The sequence below is a fragment of the Labrus mixtus genome, chromosome 6 (genome assembly GCF_963584025.1).
Source record: "Labrus mixtus chromosome 6, fLabMix1.1, whole genome shotgun sequence".
Taxonomy (NCBI): Eukaryota; Metazoa; Chordata; class Actinopteri; order Labriformes; family Labridae; genus Labrus; species Labrus mixtus.
In genome coordinates, this window is record NC_083617.1 from 20,158,812 (window position 1) to 20,179,159 (window position 20,348).

Consider the following 20,348-nt stretch of genomic DNA (forward strand, 5'->3'; position numbering starts at 1 on the left):
TTTTGTCAAGTCAAAGCCTTATATCACCTCGCAAAGTCAAACATACTGAAAGAAATTACATTTGCTCGCTTGTATGTGCACAAACAGTCAGATTACAGTTTGTGATACAGTGAGAACATCTGTGCAGAGCTTGCTGTGGTAATAGAGTTTCATGCACACAATGTGCATGACGGGTAAACAGCTCCCTCTTGTGTTGAAGGAAAACATGACAAGTTTTGTGTTTTAAAAGGTATTCACTGTAAACAAAGCTACAGTATAAAGAGTTGTCATCCCTCTTCAGGTCAGATAAGACGAAGAGAACAATGAGGACAATCACAAAAAATATAATTCAAATGTTTCCATTTTTGTTTATTTTCATTTTATTTTTCCATTCTGTAATTGCCTTCCCACATTTCCTGTCTTACAATATCCCAGCAGTCTTTTCCTTACTATTCCTTTTCTTTCTTGTGTGTCGTCCTCATTTTCTTATCATGTACAGTTCATATGTTTGTTTATTTCTGTTTTTTAATGTTTCACTTTTACTTCTTTCTAACATCTTTTAACTGTGTTCTTTTTTTTGCTAACACACTCTTGTGTACTTCACTGTTCAGACCGGATAGAGAAACACACCCTCATGTGCAGGAAATGTGTGCACCATTTACACTCCTCCTCTGTCTCTCTCTTTCTATCCCTCTCTCCCAACACACACTCCCTGTCTCTCTCTCTCACACACACACACACACACATAAACACACTCTCTGTTTCTCTGGATCCCACTTGAACGAGAGTAACCTCTCTCTCTCCACTCTGGTTTTCTGAGGATAGGCGTGTGTATGTTTTACTGCCAAACGTTCTGAAAAGAGGATTCTGCTCCCCTTCTCTTTTTCCCAGATGTGCTTTAAGCTTTCTCTCTCGCTCTCTCTCCCTCGCACAGATTGAGCCGTTGCTATGAATCAAACCAAATATTCCTCCTGACAACAGATGCCTCTCCTCCCTCTCAGATGCTCATTGTTCACACATCAGTTCAAATGATCACATGGGATGATCAGGCCAGCCTGTCATCCTTTTGCACACAGATACACACAACACAATCACACCTGCTTTCCTGCATGTCATTCCCTACTCTCTCTCCTTGATTTCCGGCTCTATCCACTGTCCTATCTCTCCTATAAAGGCACAAAAAGCCCAAAAGAAATCTAAAAAAAAAAAAAAATGAAGCCAACAAGAAAGGGCTTTGAATCTGTATTTTTTAATGGTGACTTCAATGGTTGCAAAAATGATTAAAATTACTTGTCAGACTGGGATAAAAAAAAACTTACTTCCTACTCTATTTATGATCTAAGTAGACATGTTTCAGGTGATTTTATGGTCTAAATTTATATTTTGACTATTTATAAATTACAGCATGATGTTTATCTTGTTAAAAAAGGTCCCATTTAGTTTAAAATAGATCATTCAGCCAGTTGTACTTTTTACAGTATTTATGTATTTAATTTTTCAAATGAGAACAGTGCTCCTTTAATCAGCATGAAGCATCCACGTAAATATTTCAGAATTAGCACACTACTTAAACTACATCCTTGGTCCTAGGTATGCACGTACAACAACACATTAAAGTAAATTGTATTTCTACAGGACACCTCACAGGACTGTCCACAAAACGGCACACAGAGAAGTTCACAATCAGTTTAACATACAAACCAGACACATTTATACAAATGATTCTGGTTAAAATGCAAGGTAAGCCAGAAGCCCTCGTGATCCAGCATCACAAGAGGAGGCCGATATTATGAAAAAGTACATGACTGGTTTATTTAAAACAACATTCAACTTTTATTCAAAAGGTTAAGTCGATGTAACAATCCCTGATATGTTCCTATTGTTTACATTCAGTTCCAGTCTGGGTACATGTCAGACTCCATTACTTTGTGTTATGATATGTAACTTATTATTGTGCTTTTTCTTGATAAAAATCTATACAGACATTACAGTATCTCCCTCTAAGCAACCACAGATCAATATCTGATTTTTTTTATAGTTATCAAAGAGATTAACTTTTCTATGTAGAATGAAGAGGCAGGAGTTCAGGATCTACTCTTTCACAGGATAAATTCCTTGATAAAAGAGCAGCTAGTCTTGTAAGGGACCTTCAGAATCAGGGTGGAAAACCTGGGGGCAGGTTTCTGTTTTTCTTTTCTTTTCGGGTAATTTTCTCCAGGAGTGCCCAGACTTTAAAAAGTTGTGTGGGTCAGCAGCTTTGATGCTTATGCGGGGCTTAAAATACTCCAGAGCTTCCTCTCTGCCAACCGGTCCTGGTCCTGGTCTGCTTAACTTCAGCCTGAAAACGTGTACACTGTCAGAGCCATGAAGTTACTCAGTGAAGTTAACCTGAGATCTCAAGCCAAACTCCTCACCTGAACCTTCTCATTCAATGACTACTTAAACCACATCATTTGATCCCCGTCTGTCCGTCTGTCTGTCTGTTGTTTTTGAATTTACTGAGAGACGGACACTCTGCTACTGTGATCACTGCTCTGCTTCCTGTGATCACTGCTCTGCTCTCATTGGCTGTGTTGGCTGCTACAGTATTTAAAGGACAAACAAAGGACCCAAATGCAGACATTTACTTACAGCTGAGATCTTCGTTGCATTAAACTCTCTGACCAAACAGACTTCTAATGTAAGCAAAAACTCTTAAAAATAATTTAATATTAACAAACTAAAGATCTTCAACAAACTGGAATAACAGATCAGACTTCTGGTTCAGTTTGACAGCGCCAGTTTTACTTTTCTTTTGGGTTATTTGCCAATGTTTCACATTTTGTGAATTTGGTGGGTCTTAAGAAAGATTCTGTTGATTTTAATACTGTAATACTTAATCAATAATTTTAGTCCCTTAAAAAACGTTTTTTTTTGTGTGTGATACAAATCCTAATGTTTTTATCTTTACTATTAATAGTCAATGCTATTTTGACACTATATTTTTCACCTGCTAATTGTAGACTAGCCACAGTCCCAAAAGTTAAAGTCCAGAATATATTTACAAAACTTCATAAAAAACACAAAAAGAGTCTTAAATAGGCAGAATTAACTACCAAATGAAGATCTATCTGAAATATACGAGGAATGCAATGCAAACACATTTTTGTAACTCTGTATTACACTCTTGAGTAGAATTTCTAAGCCCTATAACTGTAAACTCTGGTGGTTGGTGGGCACCCCATGTGCGGAGGCGGTTGTACTCTGGGCAGGGGGCCAGGGTTCGAATCCCTGATTTCCGATTTCCATAAATATAGCAGAAATCCAGTATATCCTCTGTAAATAACTCTCTTAGTCATGACTGTCTACAATGAGTGTGACGTGCGAGTCACTCTGGCTGTGTTTGTTGTCTCATCCGTATCTACATGGAGTTTATGTTGGACGGGCCGGCCGGGTTTAATCTTAAAACTTATAACAGCTATAGTTAAGCTCATTCAGAGGTCAGAAGGCAAGGTAAACAACCATGATGTTGCCATGGAGACTTTGTTACACGTGAAGTCCTTGTTTCAGAGCAATTGAAGAAGATACATTTACACTTTCCTGTTGGAAGACACTTGGGATACTTTGTATACTGCTGCAGACAAATATACAATCCTTTAGTTGGTCTTTGGTCATTTATTTGCTTGTGTCTGTCCATGTTCTGACTCATGTATTCGTTCCCCATCCCCCTTTTTTTTTATCCTTGATGTGATGGCTGAAGAAACCCACAGCCCATAAATCCATGAGTCAGCCACAGCCCATCTGCACTTACATAACAGTCCCATAATGCAACAGTGCCTGCCGCCTTGATCCTCCATATGTAAAATATGAAAACAGGTTTAAATCCAGACTGTCCTGCCACAAAGACAATAAAATCCAAACGATCATCAAGACAGCTTGTTTACTACAGTCTCTGTTCAGGGTTCTGTATTAAGGAATCAGAACAGCCAGACGCACACTAAATCATGTGTCAAAACTCCCAGCAGGCTTTTTGTTTTCACATCAGGTGCACACGGCTGCAGAGAGTTTCGAGGCCCAGACGCCATAAAAGCGGACACAAAACACATCTGCTGTTTCAGTGACGCACTACACACACATGGACTGACGGCTGCAGAGCAGAGTGTGTGAGCTCCAAAAACAAACAGAGCTCGACCTGACGCCTGGACTGAACCAAATTTAGAAAAGCTGAAAATCTTTCAAAACAGGAGTTTTTGCAAAACAGCAGTCGGGAAAAAGTCCAGTGTTACATACCATCCAGACCTCCAAAGGCCTTTGTACATCTTGCTGTTGCACATTTTATAGTTCTACTTTATTCTGAGAAAGAAATCTGCCTCTAAAACTGTCTTCAAGGCTTTTCCAGGACCTACAGGAACACTGAAGCTGTTTTAGGAAACCAGACGGAGAGTTCTTATGATCTCAACTTTACGAAGAAACCACACGCACACACAGAAGCACACACATGCGCACACACACACACACACACACACACACACACACACACACACACACACACACACACACACACACACACGCACACACAGAAACACACACATGCACACGCACGCACACACACACGCACACACACACACATCTGCAGCATCAGGAGCCCTTCACTTTCTTTATGTTCAGTGAGAGTTGGCGCGCAGCCCGGATCCTGTTTCTCACTAATTACGGACAGAAGTTAAATTGTAGCGGTGACGCAGAGTCTGCGGGTCCACAGTCAAGAGTCAAACAATCACAACACGTCACTTCCTCTATCAACTGTCAAAGTAAAAGTCCTATGAAGCTACAGGTGGTAGATTAGTATGGAGAAGTAAAAAAGGATTGGGAATAGCTTTCAAAAAGATGCATTCAATCACAAGTAGATGCAATTTCTTACTAACAAGTTACTAACAAAAACAAAACACAAATTCTGATTGACCCTCAGTTTCATTTAATTCCTCTAGAAATGCAAAATACGGAACAGCAAAAAAAAACAACTATAATTGTTAGAAGATAATTATATGTATTCTATTATTATTATTATTATCCTTATTATTATTATTATTATTACTTTATTCATTTTAATTTGTTAACTTTATGACGTTATTCCCTTATTTCCTGATTTCCTGACACTACAATGTATGTCTTGGAAATAAATGGTTTTGAAATGTTACAGCACGCAAACTGAATGACATTTTAGCCTACTAAAAAGGCATCAACAGATACATAATAAATGCACGATAAAAAGGAGAAACTGACAGACAAAATGACAAGATTTGGTTTTCAGTTTTTACTAATAAACGTCAACACGTCACCCTTTATTTATTTGATAAAATTCGTATTTTAATTTCAATCAAGGCTTTTTCTCTTTCCCCTTAATACTGTTTAATAAACTTCTTAATTCTTTTTCGTCTCTTCTTCTTTTCCCTTTTATTGTGAATCAAAGGCTGCTATTTCCCGTTATATTCCCGTCCCTCTCTCTCTTTTTGAATGTGTGTGTGTGTGTGTGTGTGTGTGTGTGTGTGTGTGTGTGTGTGTGTGTGTGTGTGTGTGTGTGTGTGTGTGTGTGTGTGTGTGTGTGTGTGTGTGTGTGTTTGCGCTGCTGTCTCCAGGCTCTGCTCTCCAGGCGCCTCCTCCTCCTCCACTAAACATGGCGCTGACCCGCAGCTCTGCTGCTTCGCCGACAGACGACGTAGAGAGGGACAGAAGAAGGAGAAGAAGAAGCGGGCAGAAACCCAGCTTGAACGTGTTTTAAAAAAAACTCTTTTGAAACGAACACAACTTCACGGCCATTAATATTTCTGCTGGAGACTTTCCTCGCTGCGTCTGAAAACGTGTACGCGTCAGGCTGTGCGCGTAACGGAGAGCCCACCTGTCCGACGAAGGTTGATTTCACTCCGTTTCTTCTGCGATGTGAATCTTCCTGATTTCTGTGAACTAACGGCGTAGTCAGAGGAGCCTGACGGGTAACTCGGGGTCACAGATGACTCGGGTATGAACATGTACAGCCCTCCGATGACCAGAAACACAGAGGCTGAAGAGGACTGAGGCTTTCCAGGGAAAAAAGAAAAAAACAACTTTTTCCGCTCTTCCACACGGAGAGGATGGATGGAGAACATTTTGCGCTGTCAGGAGTTGAGAGAGAAAGAGAGAAGCTCCCACCAATTTACAACAGCTCCCCTCCTGCTGTAAGAAAGATGCATTTTCTCACCTTTTTTCTGTCAAATGATGCCTTCCTCTGTGCAGGAAAATTGTCTTATGGTGGCACATTGTGTCTATAATGTAGTTAATATCAGAGTTATAAAGACAGGGACCTATCAGTTGTTGAAGAGCACACCAGAAGCTGCTCCAATTAAATTTATTTTAATGGAAAAAAAAACACGTGACGTTTCGGGCCCTCACTCTTCATCAGACAAGTTCTATCAGTTGTTTAACTGAACACATTTTGATAAAAAATAGTTTCACATTTATGAAGTCATGCTCAGTCATGCACACTCACCAGTCTACAAATTATGAAAGACAGCAGTACAACAAGATCTGATTTCACAATCACTCAATCACATCTTTTTCAACTTTAGTGTGATAAATTGTGTTAAAACTTACAACTTTACACATAATCTATTTTGAACAAGTCAAAAACAGGCAAATAGATTTTTGAAAATATTAAGAATTAAACTGAATGAGATCAATTTAGTCCACCACTCTCTCAAATGATTTAACTTTGTTTTACAAGCCAAAACAACTGAACACTGCTTCAGTTTTTTCCTGTTTTGTGTTCATTGTTTTTTTTTTACTACTCAAAGTAGAAATAGCTATACAGGGCTCAAGAACAGTCCATCTCTGTGATTGATTATTTTGAATATGCATCATTTTAGAATGCAAAATTGAGACGTTGAACTTCATCTTCACAAAACAACAACCTATAAATCTAATACTTTATAACTATGATATTGAACCGATTCTGCTGGTCACCCTTTAAACTTTAAGCTTGACTTAATGGTTCTCAATGTAAACTTTGTCTCGCAGCCACCTGAACACACACGGTTTGAGCAATAAAACATTTTAAAATATTAAAATGCATAAACTGTGATGCCTAAACTCCATTCTCCCGCCTCCCATACAGTGAACATTGAAGGACATTAAACCCAAAAAACTTTCATTTTCTGTCTTTGGAAAAAGTGATGCCCCTTGCCTTACATAATGAGCCCTGACATCAGCTCTGCAGCGGCGTCTGATGATGTAATCGTCATGTTTTTAAATGCATAGCAGGGAGCTGAGTTGTGGACTGCTGCGCTTTTTTATCGCTGTCTTATTAAGTTTAGGTTATTTGGTGTCACTTTAGAGCTGTAACTGGTGGGGTTGCGGACTGGTTGTGTTGATGTCATCTCCATTGTGTCAGGGAGCAGGAATGTGCAGATGAGATGGTTTTGACCAATAAACAGTCTGTCATTGCTCAGACCCACTCTGGTTGTGTCTGGAAATGCTATAATGTGGCTGCATGCGTTCTCTCAGTCGGATCGACTCTGCGATCCCTCCTCAGAAGTCCTCGGGGCCCCTCCAGCTTAGATCTGAGGAAATTCAGGCTCAAAGGTTGGATAAAGAAGGGCTTAGATACAGCGGGCTGTCATTGTACCTCAGACCAATAAAAAAGTTTTTGTTTACCTGAACAGAGCTGCTGTTTGTGGAGGCTGCCTCTGGGTTTCTAGAAACTCCATTTGATCAATGAGAGTTTATTAAGACCTCCGAAGGTTGGACAAAAAGATGGTGAAGTTATAAAAGGGCTGATTAATATTAAGCAATCTCTGATTTCAGCCTCCCAATATGATCTGCTTTCATTTTGTTTCACTGGAGTTTGAAACATCACATCTTTCTTTGCAGTAACTGGTTTCTCATTGAGTGTGTTGTTCCATCATGACCCTCCAGAAAAGCTTCTGTGCTCCATGTCATAGATTCTTCAAGTCTGTTGATTTAGCCTATATGTGATGATGTGTCTAGCATGTCTCCCTGAAAACTATACAGAGGAGTCAGTTGTCAGTTAAATCTGGAAAGATTTTGGTCTGTCATAGAGGAAAGTTAGGGCTGAGATATTTAGTGAACCTAGCTGTTTTTTTTAAAAATGTATCCTGTTTTTTTCCTGGTCATCCAGTACATATAGATGGACTAGGGTCATGAAGAAATCAGAAATTAAAACTTTTATACGATTGTAGAAAAAATAATAATACGACAACAGAAACAGAAGTCTATAAGCAGCTAACATTGAGTTTTCAATCATCAAAAATGACTGTCACACTCCTGAACGCTGTCTAAAATGCACAAATAGATCAGTTTCAATAGCAGCGTTGTCAGTGTATTTGTGCAATTTAGATTTATTGAACATCATTTTACAACCTCAGTATGTAAATACATGCTGTTTGTCATCTACATTTTCCATACACAACCACAACAATGTGTGATGTTTTCTGATTTGCACATTGGCTGCTTGTTTCTTCAGTTTGTCAGCCTGATAAGCCTGGTACATGTATCAAACCCAAAACTATACAGATAAAGCAGAATAACGTAATATCTGTAGATCAAACATGACAGATTTAAAATGATGCCTCGTCAGTTGGGTTGCCCTTCGACTTTCCGGCTGAGTCTCTGATTATTCCAGTTTGATTGGTTCATTTGATTTATCATAGAAAGATTAAAGCAATTCAAAATAAACAACACACTGTGATATTTAAAAGTATAGAAAGTTCATCTCTTTATGTATTAAACATCTTTAAAGATGAGCTCAGATAGAGAGCGCCATTTCAGCAAATTTGAACCATGGATGCTTAGTTGATGTTTTCCCGTCATTAGACCAACTGTACAGATGTTAGCTGTAAGCCAGCTAGCAATGGAAACACATTGTGTGTCTGTGTTTGAGCTTCTCTCAGAGTTTCAGACATTTACAGCTCTTGTCATTGTATCTTTATCATGACTTTACTTTGACTTTGTAAGCAATCACTCTGACGCTAAATTTAGCTTTGGATTGCATCTGAACACACAATAAGTGTCATTTTGTTCTTCAAACCTTTACAGTGTTATTTTCTCATAGCGCTTCTACACTCAGAGTGCCAAAAGGATCTATATGGAGGGCAAAAGCTGTCCTGATTGGCTGCCAGAATAACCCTAAGACTTTTAACAGTGAAGGAGAATCAACACATCAATATACCTAGATCAGTTCTGTCGCTAACTTGAGCTGGTTTATGTACCTAAATTAACTCAAATACTTAGTTAAACCTGACAGCCACATACATCGAGGCGTAGTCAGTTCTTAGTTGGACCTCTGGTGCCGAAAGTCAACCAAATATGCTGACATGTATAGCCTTCACTGGGGACAGGGCATTTTTGTGGGAGATTTTGGTCACTGATTTAACTCGTACTTTTATGCAGACATCAACAACCTCTCAGGATAAAAACAAACCTGATTGTTTGTCGTATTATAAAGCAAAAATTGAAGAAATACTTTTCTATAGAGAGTCAAGTCACACAGGAAAAAAGGTATTGACCAGAGCAGACAGCTGTGAAGTCTGTTTGTCAAAGTTATATTTCTACCACAGAGAGAAACCTGTTCATTTTTCACAATAATCTACAGAATATGATTAGACAATCTGAAAAACAAGTGAGTGTGTCTGTGAGAGAGAGAGAGAGAGATAGAGAGAGAGAGAGAAAGAAAGAAAAGAGTGAGTGGCATGGGGTGCCTCTTGGTCTGGTTTCTCTCTGGATGACAGCATTTCCTTTAAGTGAATGACGGAGTAAAGTTGGACAGGACTGACATAGAGACTCACTGAGAAAGTAAAACCTGCTAATTGTTATCAGATGTGAAGCAGGACCGAGGCACTACTCATTACATCAAGAAAAACGAAGAGAAAATGGTGTTACGGTTCGGGGTGTAAAACAAGGGAGGTGGACCCAAGTGCAGAAAAAACAAAAATATTTAATTAAACAAAAAGGCCAAAGGCAACAAAAACTTACTTACAAAAGTTCAACAAAAAAACACAGGGATCAAAACCAGGGAGCCACAGAGGAGCACGAGCAAAAAACTGACATACCAACGACTGACATCCAAACTGCATACAACAATGAACTGACACGGAAGGGAAGAACCACAGAGACTAAATACACAGGGGAATCAGACACAGGTGAGACTAACAAGACACAGGTGAGGACAATCAGGGCAATCACACAGGGAAACACACAGAGGCAGGAATACAAGAAACACTGAGGACACACAGAACTCAAGACTGATGAAAACACACTAGAACATAAAGAAACACTGAAAATACAAAACTAAATAATACCAAGTCATGACAAATGGTGTAGAAAAACTTTTTGGGGGGACAAAATAAAAACCAACATGTCAGTGTTGCTCAGAGTTTGTGACTGTGGGTTCACTGCTCCATGTTTCCCAGAGATCACCTGTCATTCAGTCAGTGTGGGCGGGGCTTTGGCGTTCTGCAATGAGAGAGTGAGTAGCAAGAAGTGAGGGATGTGGCCGCTGTGTGGTTTCACTGAGAGAGGAGTGTAATTATGCACGCGCAAGTTAAAGGTGCAAGGATGAAGCAAACAAACATTATACAGACATGAGACTATCATGCTAGCAGCACTGCAAGGCTGTGTGTTCAGCAGAATGATACACTGAACTAAACGCTTGAGTTTCCGTGTTCTCTTTGTTCATGGGTCGGATCTCTCTGGGTACTCTGGCTTCCTCCCACAGTCTAAAGACATGCTTGTTAGGTCAATTGGTGACTCTACGTTGCTTGTAGGTGTGAATGTGAGTGTGGCTGCTTGTCTGCCTCTACATGTCAGCCCTGTTATTGACTGGTGAACAGTCCGGGGTGTACCCCGCCTCTTGCCCAATGGCAGCTGGGATCAGCTCCAGCCCCCTCCGTGACCCCGAAGGGGAAAAGCGTTACAGAAAATGGATGGATGTTTGCAGATTAGCCCTGAGAACAACTGGAAGCTAACACTGACACTATCATTAGTTTGGGACATAACATGGAGAAAAGATCTATGATGATGCTAAAAGTCACAAAAGGGAACATTGATATACTACTGGGTTTGGTGGTAATGCATGTGTGTGATTGTAGTTTTTGCAGTTTTAAGGCAGTGTTGGCTCTAGATGGCTTGTTGCGTTCGGTTCTTTTTAGCTGATGCGGGGCTCTGTGTTTAATCGTTGGCTGAGCATGTCTGTTGGGTACTGCTGTTTGCACATATTTAAATGAGCCATCATACATTCATTAAGGCCAAAAATCGGTCCCTTCGTATTCAAATTAACCACATTTTCTAATCCACGAACAACAGCGCTAACAGCCATGAGTAGTTAAAGTGAAACTTTTACTGTCTGCTGTGAGTAGATGGTAAATGTGCCACAGTATTTTTAAGGGATGTGACAAGCAAATTCATCAAGAGAACAATTCAACGGGGTTAATAATCTATCTCATGATTGTTGAGATATTTCAGTTTGGAGCAAGGCCGTTGGATGTTAAACCAGGATTCCCAGCCATGCCCCTGACACCTGCCAAAAACAGAATGACACAAACAACTTGTCACTCCCTTTGATTCATTGATCTGTGGCTGAAGGAAAAGATGTGATGTCCACATGGAAGTCGTATAAAGTTTCTGTTGCAGATGTTCCTTTCACTGACTTCAGCGGATCAGTTTTGAACCCTGCCTTTGTAATCATGCATTCAATCTGCTTTGTGTCTGGATCAGTCAGTGTTTGAATGTGTTTGATCTGCTCTGAATGAATCTCATTAACGCTCTCACAGAGAGCTGGAGCCACTGTTCAAAAACCTTTAGAGCAAAGTGCACTAGTCTTTTTAGTGGTTTGTGTTGGTCTGTTTGTGTGTCAAGATTTGTAACTATAGTCTGTGTTATTTTAGATATGAGTTGTCCTTTTTTTTAAATATATTTGTGTGTTACTGTGCAAAAGAGAGCAGGTGTTGAGTGTGTGTTGGCTGTGTGGTGATAAAAAGACCACCATTTGTTCTGATATTTTCTCTTTGTCAACTCTCATTTGAAAGTCTTATTTCAAAAAAGCTGATTTTCGCTGCCTCTGTTTCGCAGCTCTTAAATGCATCACATCTAGTGTGTGTGTGCGTGTGTTTGTGTGTGTGTGTGACCGTTTGTTTGCTGCTGTCAGGAGCGTCTGCTGTGCATCTGTTGATCTTTCCACCTCTTCATCCTCCTGTTCTTAACTCTACTCTTCTTCTATTCTTAAATTGCTCCCATCACTTTCTCTCCTTTTATTGTTTTTGTTTTTCATCACTTTTATTTTCCTAAAATGTCCTTTATTTTTTCTCCCCCATTCCCCTATTTTCCAACATTCCTCCCCTTCTTTCGTCCTTTATCTTTACTTCCTCAACCCTTCTCTTCCCATTCATTCTTTCATTTTACTCTGTAATGATCTCTTTGCCCTCCTCCTTCTGCTCTTCACGTCCTCCTCCATTTTTTACTTGTAGCTCAGAAGCCTTAACCCTGTGTGAATGAACATTCAGTTTGACCGTTGCTTGTTTGTGGCTCTGAGTCTGGATCCATGTAAGAAGTTCTCGTTCTGGTGAGAATAATCATCATCATCAATGTTTGATTTTATCAGTGAGCTTGCTTATTTTTGTCGCCCATGTGATTGCTACTGCCTGTGTATTTAAATGATGATGCGGAAAAGGAGAAAACAATCAAACAAATTAGCATTATTTTTATTTTCTTTGTTCTTTGTCATTAATACATTGCAAAAGGTTTCACATTCTGAGCTACAGAGTCTTTTTAACAACACGGGGTATAGCTTTTATTTATATTATTTGCAGGTTTGATATAGATTTGTATCCTATAAAACAATATATCATAGAGCAAGATACTTATTTTAAACGGGAAATTGACTGAGTACCAATCAAAACAGTGAGCTTATGGTGAAATATATAGAAAAAACATTATCGGTGTGTTTCTGCAACAATTTTGATAAGACATGTGAGGCACAGAAATATACTGTATTGAACAATTAGCTACCCAGAATAATATTAAACTTTATTTTACATTGAATGAATTCTGGTTTGTACATCAGCCTCTGCTTAGCTGTCATGCTCTGCTGCATTTACTGAAGACACTAACAGTTTGATTGGCTCTACTGGTCAAGTGACTTGTTGGCACTGTTTCTATACCCACAGCATTTTATATATATGTATATGTTTTCTTTTTGGTATTTATTGAAAAACATGCCCATACCTAAATGTCTGAGATGAACAACTCAGCAGATTATATTGTCTGACTGATACCAATAGGTCCAGCATTTCTCGATTGGAGGTATTTGAGTTAAATTAGTTAATATCTTGGCAGATATGTATAAATGATTTAAATTGAGCTTTGACTTTATAATGCTCATTCACCTTTAAAATATCAATCTCTTTTGTTTTGTAAGAAACTGTCAGGATCAGGTTCAGGCTACTTTATTTGCACCTGTGGGTAGATTTGTTTTTCGGCCAGCGAGATTGACGTATATCATGACACACAGATTACAAAACAGATGTAACAAGAAATAACACATTGGAGGGAAGGAAAACTATTTAAAATCTACTCAAACATGACAAAAACCTAAAAAGCTAACCAGTAAACTCAATAAAAAACACATAAAATAAGCTCTTCAGCCAGGATAAGAAATACCTTTTGGGCATCTTTTCCATCTGTCAGTTAAGCTTCACATTTTCTTTACATTCATGTGAACTTTCTGTGTAAACATTGAATTGTTAAGATATTCAAAGCTCTAAAATAATGATGAAAGAGTGTCGTTCAGTATAGAAGTTCAAGTGTCTTAGTGCAAGACGCTAAGCTCAGAATTGGACCCTGGTTTTCAGTTGCTTCCATTGTCATTAGCTCATGTGGATGTGTGATTGTGGAGAAAGCGTGTTGGAGCTGTCGTAAGCACCAGTGCCAGGCTAAAGGCTAATAATAGTTTGCCTTTGCGAAGTCATTCAGGTTGAGATGTTCAGTGCTTGTTTCCTTCTTAGTTTTTTTTAAACATACCTTCTCTTGCCTCGTGTTAATGATGTCATGTTCCTGCACCAGGGTTTTGGGAGAGGAGCAAAGCAGCCGTTTCCATCTCTGGGCACCTTCATCTCCACACTGAGCCAGCGGAGGGACGCAGTGGGGCGGGGCCTGACTCGCGGCATGACTGGCACCCTGACCAGCACCCAGTGGCTCAGACATGGTGAGTTCAAGTCCAGTGTTAAGGGATGGAGTGAATGACATCATTCCATCTATCAGGCCAGTTGTGCTTGATGTATTGAACCAGAGTCTAAAAAAACCTCTTAAAATAGGATTCCTAATGATTAAAACAGGCAAAAAAATAATTTTCCTGTTCTTTGGAATGAATTACAAACTGTTTTCTCGTTATATTGCTATACGTTGCTGTGAACATGATTTGTTTCCCTCTCATAATTGCACATTACTCAAGCCAATATTGTGCGTCTTCGTGTATGTGACTGTGACAGAAACAGTGGTTTTAGAAGAGACACTATTTTTTCTTCTTTTGTTTCATTTTAATTTGGTGCTTTGCCTCAAGAAAAATCTTCTTATTTCTTTCTTTCCAAAGGAAGAAAAGAGAATGAAACAATAGCAAAAGGAAAATGAAGTCAAATGTCTTTTTCACTTTGACGGTTTTATTTGCAAATAATGTTTTCATCTGTAACTTTTAGAGGCATGGATCCTCTCGAGATGCCTTTATGATATGTCCTTAAAAAGAAGTACTCATACTGTTCCATTATTTGCAAATTGAGCTTCTGGTATGCTATTAATTAGCATGCTGAATTGATCAGTTATCAAAAAAATGCTATTTTCTTTGCCCCTTACTGTAGCTCCATCTTGTATCTGATGCACGGCATGAAGCAACATTTGATCAAATTTTACTTTCGCTATATCTAATCCATGACTCCTGTCTGCATGAAGCTCTCAATCCCCACGAGTCCTTAATTTTGTTTTAACAAAAGATCATTTTAAAGCCAGTGTTTCTGATAAAGCAGCTCATTGGTGCATTCAATGTCTGACTGTCTTTGTTCTCTGAGACACTGTGGTCTCTGTCTGGGATGTAATGATGTGTTACTTCCTCTGTTTACAATACGCTTGATGTATGTACTCAGACCCTGTTTATGCTGAGATGCTAGCAACAACTTTGGTGGGGCTGGCCATGTATATACATAGCAGAGGAAGGTTTATAGGGGAGAGAGAAGAAGAAAAGCTGTTCATGTTTGAAGTAGACGATCCTGCATTTTAAAAGTCCTGCAGTTTCAGAAACTCTCTCTGGATAGTTAAAGGCTATTTATGGAAAATATCTTTCTCGTCCAACACACAGTTTTAACCTGCTTTTCTTAATTTTACATCAGTGAAAGTTTTTTTTAAGTTTAAAAATATGTATATTTCTTTTAAAAAATCGAATTTACTTATTTTGTGTGCAAACAATTTCCACATGTTCTATGGAATTAAAGCTATGCTGATATTATTTGTATAAAATAAAAAAGTTGTTATACATTTTGTTACTTGTAAAAAAAAAAAATCAAGACATAAAACTCAGGTTTTTGAAGGAGATTTGGTTTATTCGTTGTCAGCTCTCGTGACATTAAAGGGGATGTCGTTTCCCGGATGTCTAAAGGCGAGGTCATTTCTGACTGTGGTTAGAACGCAGACCAAGCAGAGTGCTCACCAGCCTGCTTTGTCACCACGGCTACTGATGCCAGAATAATTATGCAAACCTCCGCCCCAAATGAAAACCATATGAAAGTGAAAATACGCAACACGCACACACGCACACACGCACACACACAGAAGATAGTGTATCATTCCTCCAACATGTTACAGTCGTCCAGCCTGTTGTATAATCCCCACAAGTATTACAAGAGGTTTGTATTCCTTTTTAATATTGTCAAATATGGTTTCGTGAACCCAAATTGATTAGAGCAAGGATCCATCTGAAATTGATCCCAGGATCAGAAAACAATGACACCTTTTCCAAAAACACAAACATCGAAGCCAAGCTTGTAAGGAAAACAAAGCTTTATTGATAACAGAGAGGGATACATTGCAGCAGGATATAGTGACTTGATAAATTGGTAATTACTGAATCGCTGGGTAGATAAATATTTGATGTGTATACAGATAATTTAGTTTCTGATTTTTTGTCATCTTTAAGCCATCTTCAGCAAAGCCTGTTTGTTAGTTATCCTTAAGCAAGCCTTTGACTGAAGAAGTAAATATGATCGCCACAATTTAACCCATTGATATTATGGGTCTTCAATTTTAAACCTCCTAGTTCGGCATTGTGCTGTCGCCATCTTTTCCAAGACCAGAAGAGGGGTAGCCATCATATCATGTTGCCACACCCTTAAGCTTTTACTGTTTTTGTCTTTTTTAATCTAAATGAGGCCATAATTAACTTCATGCTGTAATGGAAAAGATCATACCAGTTGGAAGGGATCTTATTGATCTGCCCTCCACTGGTTTGTGTCCTAACTCTCAGGGAGACTCAAAGTATCTTGGAAGGAATAAGTGCACAGGTGTGCCTCAAGGGTCAGTGAACTACAGAAAAACAGCCGTTCAGGAAAACAGTCCATATGAAGAGCAAAGGAAGCTGAAAGCACCAGCTGTTGTGCAATCTTGAACCCCGTCAGCTATTACCTTACAAACAGACATCTGTTTGCAATGCAGCTAACAATCTGATCTTGGACGTCATCTCTCAACACCAGCTCCATTCCCAATTTTTAAAGTTGCTAGTTGGTCTGTAAACGATGACCCGAACAAAAACAGAAGTCCTTGCCGAGAATCCTTTGTTGCTTACCTAAGGCTACAATAGAAGGACAAAAATTTGGTAGTCACTCCCAGTTGCATTTATTTTCAGCTTTTAGGTGATGGGTTCTGAGATTAAAATATAAAACATTCTTAACACCTTGCAGATTGGGTTAGTTGATGAATCATTGAATAAGTGTTTGTGCTTATGTGTAAAGTTTTCACAAAAAAATGTGTTGTATAATTCAGAAAAACACTCATAATTTGTTATGAGTGTTAACCTAGATGACCATATGGTTAACAGCAGTCTGATGTTTGTAGACTGCTTCGCTCATCAGACCTCAACAAGATCTTGAATGATTGAATGGATGACTCATGACGACAGCACTTGAGGAGGATAACAAGGTTGTCCTCTGTCTGCTCATCAAAAACAATCTAAGCCTTTATCGCAACAAACTTTGATGAGAAGAACAATTGGTGAGGGCGGAGGATGTCCTTGGAGGTCTTGAAGGTGCCTCGTCTGATTAAAGGGTGTCATGACAACCAAGGTTTGTTGCTGTCAGGACTAAATTGGGTGACACACAAGTTGACAAAGTAATGGTAATTAGGAAGCAGCAAAAGAGGGGGATAGAGAATAAAGGTGTAATGATGTAAGGGTGAGGGTTAAGTGGAGTTTCTTCTCTTGTTGTCATCAGTTTTCCATCTAAATCTACTAGCGAAACAACTAATTAAAATACATTTAAAATCAAGGTTGCTATGTTCCATGCTATTAATTGTCCCCTGAGTATGAGTCATAGTAAAATCTAATGATACTTCCCCCACCCCCCGATGCTCCATTGTCATTTTTGTATTCCCTAACCCTCGTTTTGTTGAATTCAGAGGTACTTAATGACTAGAATTTCAGAAATTGTTGGTTATCATCTGGAAATAAATAAATATTAATTGATGATTGGCGTTGTCCCAGCCACTCATGAGTTGATCAAAGGAACAGTTCCATGTGTTACATCAACTTCAATGAAAATGTCTTATTGATTGATGTTGAAAAGAAAAAATAGGAAACACAACACTATACACTAAAAAAAGAACTGTTGCTCCCTTTTTAAATTCCTACAACTGTGAAACCTTTCTTGTGACGTTGACATCGCAGGATCCAGTGGTCCTTTCCCTGGTGTCCCAACAGGAGCCCCCATCATTACAATGGCAACCAACTACATCTTGTCTGATAGTCTTTAAGCACAGTGTAAAAAGACTAGAAGCACTGTACTCAATCCCAAAGCATATTTGGTGGTGAAACCATCAGGCAACATTGAAAATCTTAGCTCTTCCACTGCTAGTGCAACATGGACCACTTGGATTACTGATCACATTCTAATTTATGCGTCTGGCAGCCTCTGTTCTTGAGTCCCTTTTATCTTCTGCTTGTCCATGCCAACAGAATGAGCACCCATAATGCACCAGGACAGGCCTAATGGTGACTATTGTTACTGTGGAGATAGATACAATGAAAGGCTAATTATAAACAGAATTTATGGTTGGTCAGAAGTGTGGGAGGATGGGTGGACATGTGCATGTGTTTGGATGGGATTAATACTATCAGTTGTGTTTTGTGTTTTTGGGAAATTGAAAGGAACACATTTAATAACCTCTTCCTCTCACTACTGCTCTCCTCCTCTTGTCTGTTATTCTTTATTTTTCTTGCACCATGTTATCAGCACCTCTCCATGTCTTTAGCTAGTAACATTAAGAACAGTTCCAATCTTCTTTTTGTGTCATACAAGTTGGTTCAAGTTTTAATTTTTCCTTCAAATTTAAATTTGACACATTTTTAGCTGCAGTTCTGCCTATTTTATTCTTTTGTATAGTGTCTTCATCAAAGTGCTCTCTGCTTTGATTGTTTATTATGTTTAATGGAATGAATGACTATTTTCAAGCTGAAATAAAGTAAGAAGGAAACATGCTCTCACTCAGACAAACTGGTTTAATATAAAGCTTAAAAAGGCAGCCAGCAGATAGGATTCAATGAAAAGTGCAGAGGCAGACCTGATAATTAATACACTGCCTTAGATGGGCTTTAGGAGCAGTATATTCTATATCTTTATCAAAAATATATAACTAAGAGAAAGCAGTTATAGCTCTTAAGAGTCAAGTGCGATGAGGGAAAAGTTGTGGGGATAATCCTGATTCAATTACATATTTATACTTAGATGTATATTTTTGCTCTGGTACAAAACATATGGAGTGAAAACAGAAGCATGAATGAAGATCCAATACAACTTGGTTTTTCCCGGTAAAATATTTATATTAAAGCGAACTTTAAATAGGCTATCACTTTTTATGTGACTCAATAAATGTCTTTGGTTTTCGTGATGATGCTGTCAGCTTCATTTAAAAGAAGACAAACTGCCATTTGGGACTTATCCAGGGTCCTTTCTATCCCTTAGCTATGAGTTTACCAGTATTGATGAGACGTTCTGTCATCAGGTGTAAGAATGAACTTTGATTCACTATGTTGGTCTTACAAAGTGAGGTTTGTCCGACTGCAAAGATGATATTTGGGTATTGAAGCACACATGCACCAACGTATAGTGTTGTAAGGTGCAATAGAAAGGAAAAAAAACTACGTCTCCAGAAAAACTAATTTACTCAAATGTCCTCATAAACCATGTTATCCTGCGCAGCCTTGAGCTGAGGTATCTGATGATGCTGTTTCTGCTCGACCAGGTGCTTCCTCTGTTCAGATAACAAGAAGGACCAGGCTAAAGTGACTACACCTCAAGGGGACAGGATTTAATATTATTAATATTCTCATCCAGCTGGTGTTCTAATCTGAACTCTTTTTTATTATGTATTACTCATACTATTAAATTACACATATTTATTTATTTACTCTATGTATGAGCGCTGCTGTAACTCTGTATTGTATTGCAAAAAAGGGTTTTGGCACAAGAATTAAAACTTCTGAGGAACTTTCAGTAAGTTTGGATTTTGCCATCTCCTGTTGACCAGCGGTAACTCATATCCCTTTGCTGATTGTGTCCTGTCCAGTTAAATGTATCACTCATTGAGAAAGAGTGATAGAAAAGATTTCCTTGTGTCTTTCTCCCAGGGAGAGAGCTGCCTCCGATCTGCAGTGACGTTCGTCAAAAGCAGCGGCTCTCCATTGACACGTTGCCCCCCGAGGTCAAAGCGCCGTTCCCCTGTGACCCCATCATCCCCTTACGTACCAAGACCACCAAGGAGTTTCAGTGAGTTTGCAAAATCTACCTCACAATAAATATTTACAGTTATTCAGCTGCAGGCCTGGGTTTGGGATGTTGAACACGGCGAGTGTGTTTGTGTTTCAGAGAGGACATGGAGCATGCCGTCCAATCAGGAGACTGGAGGGAGGTCCGAGAGTTTTACCTGACCACCTTTGACTCTTTTATAGAAATCAACGCTGCCTTTAAGGTACACACATTAACACCCAACATTCATACACTCACACACACACACACACACGTACACAAAATCTGACTCATGAAGAATGCCTGTTGTGAGAAAACTCTTTAGATGCTGTTAAAATTTTCCAGACGCCATAA

General features: G+C 39.0%; 1 protein-coding gene across 1 annotated transcript in view; it reads left to right on the plus strand.

Moving 5' to 3' along the window:
- The first annotated feature begins 5,607 nt into the window (after positions 1-5,607).
- Positions 5,608-20,348, plus strand: part of hectd2 (HECT domain containing 2) — a 52,158-nt gene continuing 37,417 nt past the window's right edge. Inside the window, exons 1-4 of the mRNA XM_061040375.1 lie at positions 5,608-6,167; positions 14,062-14,203; positions 19,877-20,015; positions 20,115-20,217. Of these exons, the coding sequence (XP_060896358.1) occupies positions 6,084-6,167; positions 14,062-14,203; positions 19,877-20,015; positions 20,115-20,217 (468 nt within the window). The 5' untranslated portion in view covers positions 5,608-6,083. The remainder of the gene's footprint in view (positions 6,168-14,061; positions 14,204-19,876; positions 20,016-20,114; positions 20,218-20,348) is intronic.